The sequence below is a fragment of the Urocitellus parryii genome, chromosome 3 (assembly GCF_045843805.1).
Source record: "Urocitellus parryii isolate mUroPar1 chromosome 3, mUroPar1.hap1, whole genome shotgun sequence".
In the NCBI taxonomy this organism is placed as follows: domain Eukaryota; kingdom Metazoa; phylum Chordata; class Mammalia; order Rodentia; family Sciuridae; genus Urocitellus; species Urocitellus parryii.
Window position 1 is genome coordinate 112,592,658 of NC_135533.1, and position 11,330 is coordinate 112,603,987.

At 43.0% G+C, this 11,330-nt stretch overlaps 1 protein-coding gene across 2 annotated transcripts in view; it reads left to right on the forward strand.

Annotated features, from left to right (window-relative positions):
• Positions 1–9,151, forward strand: part of Chek2 (checkpoint kinase 2) — a 41,345-nt gene extending 32,194 nt beyond the window's left edge. For both annotated transcript variants that reach the window (XM_026412194.2, XM_026412195.2), the window contains 5 exons: positions 506–669; positions 893–1,008; positions 2,129–2,214; positions 6,297–6,377; positions 9,062–9,151. In XM_026412194.2, the coding sequence (XP_026267979.1) occupies positions 506–669; positions 893–1,008; positions 2,129–2,214; positions 6,297–6,377; positions 9,062–9,151 (537 nt within the window). The remainder of the gene's footprint in view (positions 1–505; positions 670–892; positions 1,009–2,128; positions 2,215–6,296; positions 6,378–9,061) is intronic.
• The last annotated feature ends 2,179 nt before the right edge of the window (positions 9,152–11,330 follow it).

Sequence of the window (11,330 nt, forward strand, 5' to 3'; positions counted from 1 at the left end):
GAATTACATATCCTGCCTGGACCTCTTTTTTAAGCTTCCTTTTAGAATCTCCTGTTAGAATTTAAAAATAAATAAGAAAATAAACTATATCTCAAAAGACCCAGGCTGCATCTCTGAATCTGAGGGTGGCACCCAGGTGCAAGAATTTTTTTCAACCTCCCCAGATATTCTACAGTTAATCAAATTTGAGAGCCTAGGGTCTAAAGAAGAATTGTGTAACTAACTAGAATCCTTGGGTGTTTGTCATAGGGATCACAAATTTTCTATAAGGTTACAAAGAACATAGGTAAAATGGAAAACCTAATTCTTGAAGTTCTTAAGTTAGGGATTTTAAGCAAAATTTAGTACTGGAACTTGCAAGCCATGAGTTTGCAGACTTCAGATGAACCACAGGTATGAAGCACACAATAAAAGCTGATGTAGCTGATGTGGGACCAGCAGACTATGATACTCTTTTTATTTTTAGGACATTGTTAAAAATTATTCCTTTTGTCCTTAATTTTAGATTACTGATTTTGGGCAGTCCAAGATTTTGGGGGAGACCTCTCTCATGAGAACTTTATGTGGTACCCCCACTTACTTGGCTCCCGAGGTTCTTCTTTCCATTGGAACTGCCGGGTATAACCGTGCTGTGGACTGCTGGAGTTTAGGAGTTATTCTTTTTATCTGGTAAGAAAAGTTTTCATTGCTACACAATCTGGTTGGAGGTAATTAGATGAAAGCATAACCATATTCAGGTAGCAAGGTCATGTTTCATTTAGGTCACTTTTCGACCACTGATTTAAAGAAAAACCTGCTTTTTCATGATGCTGAAACCAAGAAATCTGTATATCTGAATGCCTCTGAGAATGCCATTTGATTTCTTTCCCTTTTTCTCTCTACCAATATAAAGCCTTAGTGGGTATCCACCTTTCTCTGAGCATAAGACTCAAGTGTCACTGAAGGATCAGATCACCAGTGGAAAATACAACTTCATTCCTGAAGTCTGGGCAGATGTTTCAGAGAAGGGTATGGATACAAAAAGGGTTAAGAATATGTGGTTTACTATGATGTGGGTATGCTCTTGGTGGGAGTGTCTTTTCAAACTCTGTGGTGTTTTCTCCTATCCGTCTGTTCTAGTTTTGATTAGTTTTTACAGAATTTGAAAATTAGGACAAATGATCAAATTGTTCTTTCAGCACATTGAGCTCAAGTTCCTAGTCTACTGTTTCCTAGCTGTGTGACCTTCAGCAAGTTATTGAACTTCTCTGAGTTTCTATTTTCTTTATTTGTAAAGATCCTCCTCTGATAGTCCTCACCTTAAATGGTTTTTCTGAGTGCTAAGTGTAATGTACACAAGTGACTGGTACCTATTTTAGTGTGCTAAAGAATAAGTAACTTTTTAGTTACAAACTTTCCTTTGAGTTAGCCCCATATAAAAAGCTCGATGTCAGTTACTTTGTTGTTGTTGTTTTTAATTTTTTAGTTGTTGATGGACCTTTATTTTATCCATTTATTTGTATGTGGTGCTGAGAATCGAATCCAGTGCCTCACACATGCTAGGCAAGTGCTCTACCCCTGAGCCACCACCCCAGCCCCTTACTTTTTTTGTATTTTATAATTTAAAAATGTAACCTTATAATTTCCAGAAGAAAAAGTGGAAACTTAAAACTAAATATCCAGTAGTGTAACATAGGTGATTATGCTAAGCATGGGTGCTCTTTAAGGAGTAATATTATTGCAGTATACAAGCCAGCCTTCATTGCTTGCTGGAGTAGTCAGGCTTTATTTCTGACAAACCAGATTTTCACGGAGCCCCTCTTTGGTTGAGGGACTCTCATTACCAGTCCTGGGGTGTCAGGGAGAGTTGGCTGTAGCATTTTAAATATCTCAGAACTGGGTAGAAGGTCAGTTTTAGTTAGTTTGAGTCCAGCAACAAGAGAGGGAGCAGGGAGCTAAGAAGCTCAGTGTCCCATCATTCCTGGTGTTTAGAGTCCTCTGCACACAGGGAGGAGGACTTGGGGTCCTGCCCACTGTCTGCTGACTCCATAATGATCTCTTTCTGGTTGGTGGCCTGTCATTCTGCATACCTAATATTGCTGATTGTCATCCTTTTCACTGTAGTTTGCCAATTCTCTTGTTACCTTAGCTCTGGATCTCGTCAAGAAGTTGTTGGTTGTGGATCCAAAGGCACGGTTTACGACAGAAGAAGCCTTAAGTCACCCGTGGCTTCAGGTGGGTGTGGGGCAGTACCCACTAGCATGAAATGCACAGGGAGCCCTGAGCTAAGTGAGGAAGAGGATGGAAACATAACCTTTGCAATGTTGGGTCTGTTTTAGGTTGAACTGTAGGTTCACTCAACAGGTGAGCTAGGCTGGGCTTCATTCCAGCCATTTTTCCACCTTAAATAAGGGAACTTGGAGGAGCTGGAGGATGGCAGCCTCCCTGGGAAGAATCCAGCCATTTCTCAGTTCCATGTGATTGGGTGTGAAGGGTCTCACTTCTTATTCCTGGTGAGTAGGCATGCTGTAGTGCAGGCTGACACCTGCGTCTTTCAAGCCTGCATTACTTCTCTGTTCTTGCTGGGAACCGTGGCTGCCATTAGATCTTGCATGGACCTCATTCAGAGTTGCCAGAGTTGGAAGTCTTTAGTGGATTTGTCAGATTCATGTTTGGCATTAGAATTAGCTACAGCATCGGGGAGGTTTTTTTTTTTTCTTTTTGTACCGGGGATTGAACTCAGGTGCACTTGACCACTGAGCCACATCCCCAGCCCTGTTTGCTGTTTAGCACCTTGCTTTTTGCTGGGTTTGGCTTTGAACTTGCGATCCTCCTGCCTCAGCCTCCCTAGCTGCTGGGATGACAGGTTTGCACCACTGTGCCCAGCCAGGCAGGTTTTTGATGGATGTCTGATCTTCCATTTCCTGTGTTGTCATTCAGCACAGTCATGCCTCTTTCTATTAATTTTCTTTTGATCTGTTTTCTGTGGGGATTAGGCACTTAACTAATCAGGTAGTTTGAGCAAGACACTGTTACTCTTGGGGATTACTGGTCCACAAACTCCTTGGGCAGTCTGGCCTCAGCTCTATATTTCTGGGACTCAGGGGAGGGCTGTTCCCCATTCTGTTTTCCAACCCTCTACACCTAACAGTTTTGCTCAGACCAGCTCAGGTTGAGAACAACAAATCCTTAATGGAGGGAAAAAAAAGCCCAGATATATGTGTTTGGGATGTTGCCATGGAAACAGCAATCTCCCCAGAAGAAATCTGTCAGATGATTTAGCATTTAATAGACCACACAGATTTGAGACAGCAGGACCTTGGAGAAAAGGAGTTTGGAAACAAAGGGTGCCTTTGGATGTAGGGATTTGATTTTGATAAAAAAGAGAAACACGCCTCTTGGCTCTTTTCATGTATCCTAGTAAGGAAACTCTTGGGGTCCCCATGTGGAGAGGTTGGAGGAGCTGTGTTGGGCTTGGGAAAAAAATAGAGCTGGCCAGCAAGTCCTAGGGACAGGATTTGCATCTGCCTGAAATTTATGAGGCAGCACAGCCTATTTTTCTTGTACTTTTTGTCTCAAAAGAAAACTTACAACTAAGAAGGTGAAGTTCAACTCTGCCATAGGGGTCTCCTATGAATACTCTTTTATCCACATTTTGTTTTTGCAGCCAAAGGTGGAGAGGACAAGGCTGCAGATGGGTTATCTAAAACATCAGTTAGTGATGGTTAGGTTTTTATTTTGGGAAAGTTCAGTGTTTTTCAGAAGCCAAATGATTTTATGGGTTTGGCACTGGGCTGAACACTGGGAATGTGAATTGTGGTCTCGGTGTTGTCATTAGCAGTGTCTGGTTTGGGGAGCATCTCTCATTTCTCCTTCTTGTTTAATACATTTTTAGTTGTAGAGGGATACAATATCTTTGTTTATTAATTTATTTTTTATGTGGTGCTGAGGATCAAACCAGTGCCTCACACATGCTGGGCAAGCGCTCTGCCACTGAGCCCCAGCCCCAGCCCCCCTCACGTCCTCTTCCTGCCTCATGTTGAGTGCCTGAGAGGATTCCTTCCTGCTTGACTTCCAGGGATAATTTAATACTTTTGAATAGGTTGTGGACATCTCAAAGGAAGGACATTTACAGATAAACTCTGCCACCAGGGGGCTGAGGATGTAGAGCCCTTGCTTGGCATAAGTGAAGTATTAGTTTCAATCCCCAGCATTGCAAAAAACAAAACTAAACAAAATAAAATAATAAAAAAACACTTAACAGTTTGCCTCAACAATGAGGTTCTTTTTTATGTAATTGCTAATTGATGACTTGTAAATATACTTAATAGACTTGGGTCACTGAAGGTCTAAAGGAGAAGGGCTTTGTGTTAGCTGCCTCTTACTGTGACATACTTGAGATAAATTGACTTAAAAAGAGGAAAAGTCCATTTTGGCTCACGGTTTTGGTGATTTTAGTCCATGACCAAAGGGGCCCCATTGCTTTGAGCATGTGGTGAGGCAGCATATCATAGCAGGAGTGTGTGGTGGTAACCTGTTTGTCTCATGGCTAGTGTGAAAAATATGAGAGAGGAAGAGGAAGAAACTGGATTTCCACAGTCTTCTTTGGGGAATGCCCCCAATGACCTAACCTCCTCCCACTAGGCACCACCTCTCTGAGGCTCCGCCCTCTCACGGTAGTGCTGAGACACACAATCCTCCCATTATTCCATTGTAATTTCATTGGTTCATGCATTTATTCCTTCAGAATAGTCAATGAGCTCTTGTGTCAAATACTCTTAGGCAGCATGGATATAAAGAGGAATAAGATAAGTCCTTGCCTAGGGAGCTGACGTCTGCATCGCAGTTGCTGACTACAGTGGTACAGTGTGGTGTGATGTATCTATTGGCGGGGTGGGGGTGGGGGTGGGGGTAGGTGTAGAGTACAGTGCTAACCAGGAGGAGGCAGGGCCACTGCCCACAGGGCTCTGGTGTGAACAGGTTTCATATGGTGTGAACAGGTCTGAAGCCTGCATGATCTGGCAACAGTGTGTGTGTGTGTGGGGGGGTGAGTGTCAGCATTTTCAAATGTTTACTGGGTCCCTCTGCCAGGAAGGCCCCTGTGCCTGTGAGAGTGACTGGTATCTAGGGGATGCTCATGGAAGAATTTGTTCACTGATTGGAACAAGGAAGGTGGGCTATGTGGGTTGCAGGGAGGTAAGGAGGGCATTCCTGGGGGAGCTGTGGTGTGAACAAGTATGGGGGGAAAGAATGGATGGGCTTTGGCAAGTGACAGTACGTGAGAGGTGACATCCTCTAGCCATGGGAGAGTCTAGAGGGGAATCCAGGTGAGCATGACCCTACCAAGATAGGCTGAGGGACTAGGCGGAGTGATGGAAGCAGGTGGTTCTAGCTGCTAGATAGAGAAGAGATGAAGCAGTTGGTAGTCCTCTAGCATCATGCAGCTGCTGAGCGGTGGAGACCCCGTCGTCCTCTCCCTCCGGTGGCTTATGGGGAAGAGTAGGGAGAGGGTGGGTTGGTTGGTAAAGTATGTGGGGCTTTGGAATCGAACTGCTTGAGGTCTGTATACTGCACACTTCACTGGTGAGTGGCTGAGCTTAGTCCACATTCTTAGACATGTTTTGCATTTTCGAAGATGGGGAGAACCGGACCAGGCCACCCATCAAGACTCTCGAATGCAAATCCTTGAACCCTGTAGAACTTAGCATCTGGAGAGGTAGAGCTGCCCTCACACCTCACACATCTGGGCAGTTCTCTTTGCCCACTCCTCCTCTGCCCCACCTTTTCCTCCTGTAGCATGAAGCACCTGTAATGCTATGTCGTGTTCATTGTTGTCCTTTCTCATTAGAGCTGAGCTTGGGATACTGTGGGCTTCAAGACCATGTGGCACTTTGTACAGCACCTGCTGGGTAATTTTCTTAGGTGCTGAGTCTGTTGTTCGGTTGGTATGTGGGTAAATGGCCTTGCTGATGGCAGGGCAAGGGGGCGATGTGGAAGGATTCAGGGAGCTGCATGGAGTCAGCCCCAGCCTTTGGCTCTCAGGATCTGCTGGTTATCTGGAGTCTGTGTTTCTCTTACCCACTGAGCTCTTAGGACCATGGGTTTGATTCAGTCAGTGTTGACTGAGCTGTGACTGCTCATGAGACTACTCAGAAGGCAGAGGTGAGCACCCATGGGCCCTTCACTTCGGGAACTTGAGCAAGGGGCTGATTCTTAGCAGACAATTGCCATCCTTGCAGGGGTGCCTTGCCCTGTCCTTCTAAAGGAGCTTTCTTTTCCCCAGACACAGCCTACTTATGTTTTTCATTTCTTCACAGGATGAGGATATGAAGAGAAAGTTTCAGGAGCTACTGGCCGAGGAAAATAAATCAATCGCTCTATCCCAAATCCCAACCCAGGTATCCCTACTAATGATTAATAAATGTAGACTAGGTTTAAAGAGCTGATGAGTGAGGGCTGGGGATGTGGCTCAAGCGGTAGCGCGCTCGCCTGGCATGCGTGCGGCCAGGGTTCGATCCTCAGCACCGCATACCAACAAAGATGTTGTGTCCGCCGAGAACTAAAAAATAAATATTTAAAAAAAAAAAAAAAAAGAGCTGATGAGTGAGCCTAATGAGTCTAAAGGTTCTCTTTTATTTATTTTTTAAATATTTTCTCTTTAGTTGTAGATGGACACAGTATCTTCATTTATTTTTATGTGGTGCTGAGATTCACACCCAGTGCCTCACGCCTGCAAGGCAAATGATCTACCAGTGAGCCACAACCCCAGTCCCAGGTCTGAAGAGTCTTGAGGGTGACAGTAGCTTCACATTCTTAAAGATCTATGTAGTAGGTGTTACGTTTCAACTTGATCTGCTCTAGCGTCCTTATAAGATTGCTTAATATGTTAGTGAAGCACAGGTAGGGCCTGTCACTTGAAAGTTCTCCTGCAGGGTGAGACTAAACAATCTGTTAGAGGCTCGATTTTAAATTCGTTGGAAAACTTAAAATTTGGACAAATGATGATTTCTTGGTTATAATTTTATTCTTCTAAAATTCTTTGTAAGTATAAATAAATATCACTTTATTCCTGTCCAGCTTTCTTTTGGTTAATGATAGTTCTGCCTTTTTTTTTTTTTTTAAGGTACTCAGGGGCACTTGTCCACTGAGCCACACCCCTAGCCCTATTTTGTATTTTATTTAGAGACATTAGAGACAGGGTCTCACTGAGTTGCTTAGCACCTTACTTTTTTTTTTTTTTTTTTTTTTTTTTGCTGAGGCTGGCTTTAAATTCGTGATCCTCCTGCCTCAGCCTCCCGAGCCGCTGGGATTATAGACATGCACCACTGGTTGCACTATTGCAAGCACTGCAATAGTTCTGCTTTTTTCCCACTCTCCCTCCCAGTTTTATAAATGGGGAAGCAAGCAAGGCAGAAAAGATTGCCTTTTCCATAAAAGAGTTAAAGTTGGGGCTCTAAGTGAGAGGTTTTAGTCTTTCTCACTTTTTGTGATATCGACCATTGAACCCAGGACCCCACGCATGCTAAGCAAATACTCTACCACTGAGCTGTACCCCCTAGCCCTTTTTATTTTATTTTGAGACAGAGTCATACTAAGTTATCCTGAAGGCCTCAAGCTGTCTGTCTTTTCTGCTTTAGCCTCCCAAGTAGCTCTCTCTTTTGGTGCTAGGGAGTAAATGCAGGGCCTTAGCGTAAGCTAAGCACACACTTTACCACTAAGCTGTAAGCCCAGCTCCTATATTCTAATGATGGAATTACACCCTAGTAACCCTATCTTAAGTTGAAAACATTTTAAACTGAAATGCATTTAATACTCCAAATCTACTGAGCTTGGCAACAGTTGCACACCAGTGTACAGTATTCCGCTTGTGATCTTGCTGACCAGGAGCTACAGTTGCCTCACATCAGGAGAGAATATTGCTAGCCTACAAAAAGATGTTCAGAGTCTGCACCTGGGGTTGTGGTGGCCCTGTGGCAGAGCACTTGCCTGGCATGTGTGAGGCACTGAATTCAATCCTCAGTGCCACATAAAAATAAATAAAATAAAGGTATTGTATCCACCTACAACTAAAAAAAAAAAAGATATCTAGATTTAGATTCAAAGTTTACTTTCTACTGTTTGCATTTGCTTATGCATCATTGTAAAATATAAAAATTGTAGTTGAAAAAAAAATTAACTGAGTATAGTGGTCCACATCTGTAAATCCCAGTGGTTCGGGAGTCTGAAGCAGGAGGATTGAAGTTCAAAGTCAGCCTCAGCAACTTAGTGACGCTCTGTCTCTAAATAAAATACAAAAAGTGTTCGGTGGTTAAGTGTCTCTGGGTTCAATCCCCAGTATCAACAAAAAGGATGGTGGGTGTTCCTGGGGTTGTGGCTCAGTGGTAGAGCACTTTCCTAGCATGTGTGAGGCACTGGGTTCGATCATCAGACCACATAAAAATAAATAAATAAACATCTTAAAGAATACAATACCCTTAAAAATTTCTTTCTTTCTTTCTTTCTTTCTTTCTTTCTTTCTCTCTCTCTCTCTCTCTCTCTCTCTCTCTCTCTCTCTCTCTCTCTCTCCCCCTCCCTCCCTCCCTCCTTCCTTCCTTCCTTCCCTCCTTCCTTCCTTCCTTCCTTCCTTCCTTCCTTCCTTCCTTCCTTCCTTCCTTTCTTTCTTTCTTTCTGTAATGGGAATTGAACCCAGGGGCACTCAACCACTGGACCACATCGCCTTTTTTAAAAAATACATTTTATTTAGAGACAGAGTCTCTCTGAGTTGCCAAGGCAACTGATCCTCCTTCTTCAGCCTCAGCCTCCTGAGCTTCTGGGTTTACAGGTGCACTCCACCACACCTGGCAAGATTTCTTATAAAAACAAAATTGCAGTTGAACTGTCCTTACATCATTAAGTGGTTGGAAGCCGCAAGAAGAGAAATGTTAGATAAGTGTATTGGAGTCCAGCGGGGATTCAGTGACCACCAGTTATTCTTGGTACCATGCTTCACATGAATTGACCCTGGTTTACTATAGCTAATGGGGAACTTTAATAGAAGCTGGTGATTTTCTTCTAAACATTCTCCCTTTTCCTTTATTTGCAGCCTTCCACTAGTCAAAAGCGGCCTCTGGAAGGGGAAGCCGAAGACACAGAGTCCTCAAAGCGCCGGGCTGTGTGTATGGCTATGCTGTGAACACTGGACTGAACCTGAAGAAATGTACTTCTTTCACTCTGCTGTCATCTTCCTTTTCTTTAAATCTTTTTATTTTTAATCATTTGTATTTTAATTATGGGAATAATTGCTTTTCCACAATCACTGTTAATTCAATTAAAAACCTGATGGAATGTGGGCTTTGTGCTTATGCTTCAACCAACTTTTTGGTTGAATGCCTTTTATTTAAAAAAAAAAAAATTTGTTTCTTAAAAAAAAAGTTAGGGGGCGGGCTGGGGCTGGGGCTCAGTGGTAGGGCGCCTGCTGTGCACGTGTGAGGCCCTGGGTTCGATCCTCAGCACCACATAAAAATAAATAAAGATATTGTGTCTATCTACAACTAAAAAAATGTTAAAAGAAAAAAAATGTTAGGGGTGGGATATGGTTTAGTGACTGGATTCTTACATTGCAAATGTAAGGCCCTGCGTTTGATTCCCAACACCAAAATAAAGAAAGAAATAAAATGAAAAAAAAAGTTATTGTGTGCTTTTTCATCCAGAGCCCTACTTGGGTTGTTACCAGGCGGTTTCTCTGGATGTCACCTGGTTTCAGCCAGGGACAGCTAAATACAAATTCTAAAGGCCCCTTAGAAAGTTACAGGGAAAGGGGCACAGGGAGGTTGGGGGTGGCATTTGTAGTGACTCACATTCAGAGATTTCAAGAGATGGTAGGTACATTGATGTATGTATCATGTGCCAGTTTTAAATTCTCATCCTTTGTGTTAAAGATACATGTCTTCACAGTATGAAACCTTGGGACTAGATAAGTTGTGAAATTCAAATTTTTCCGAGGTTAGGAAGCGGATTCACTTCTTGTATATTATGTGTAATACCCCAAGGGGGTCCCATAACCATACTCATTGATATTTCTGCAGCAAATATTCACAGCAAAAGGGGAAGAGAAAGAGGAAGGTTGTCCCATGTTAACGCATGTCAAACTTTTCTCCCAAATGAATTAGGGATGACTTATTTTGGAAGTGGAGTTTAGGCATGTTGGCATGTTACATTGACCCAGTAATGATTAGGAAGGCCCTGTGCAAAAAGCCCTATTCTTGGCTGATCTTGTCCTCACAGTGATCCTATAAGCTAAGTCACCCAGCCACCCTCATGTTACAGGTAAGGAATCCAGGCTTAGAGAAGTAAGGTAACTTTTCCAAAACCACACAGCTGATAAGTGGCAGAGCTGGGATCCAACCTAGGTTTTTCTGAATCCAGAACTAATGTCTGTCTTCCTAGTTTCATGTTCAGACTCATGGATGGTGACTTGCTGACAAAATGCACAAGCAACTGATGTCTAAACTCAAATGTCAGCATGTTCAGTGAACTGCCCAAAGGAGCATATATCCTTGTTTACCATCAAGTGCGATCAGTCCCTCCAGGCTGGCTTCAGGGACAGCCCTATGATCTGTAGAAGTTGGAACATCTTTAGCAGAAAACAGACCACTCACATCATTTCATGAAGGGGATGTGTATCGAGGTCACAGATGCCTGGATCTGGAGCCATCAGGAATGCAGGCATTTCTAATGCCTGCTTCCTCTCTTATTCTGCTTTTTCTTTCTTTCTTTTTTTTTAAGAGAAAGAGAAGAGAGAGAATTTTTTAATATTTATTTTTCAGTTTTCGGTGGACACAACATCATTATTATTTTTTTATGTGTGGTGCTGAGGATCGAACCCAGCACCCCGCGCATGCCAGGCCAGCGTGTTGCCACTTGAGCCACATCCCCAGCCCTGCTTTTTATTTATTTATTTATTTATTTATTTATTTATTTATTGTTTTTTTAGAGAGAGAGAGAATTTTTTAATATTTATTTTTTAGTTCTGGGCGGACACAACATCTTTGTATGCGGTGCTGAGGATCGAACCTGGGCCGCACGCATGCAAGGCAAGCGCGCTACCGCTTGAGCCACATCCCCAGCCCATATTTTTTTAAAAAAATATTTATTTAGTTGTGGATGAACACAGAGTATCTTTATTTATTTGTTTTTATATGGTGCTGAGGATCGAACCCAGTGCTTCACCCATGTGAGGCAAGCACTTGACCACTGAGCCCCAGCCCTAGCTCCTCTGCTGCTTTTTCAATTTTGCCTGGTTGACACTAGATCATATTGTAATTCACTGGCCATACCATGGTTCGAATGCTACTTACCAGCTAGGACAGTGT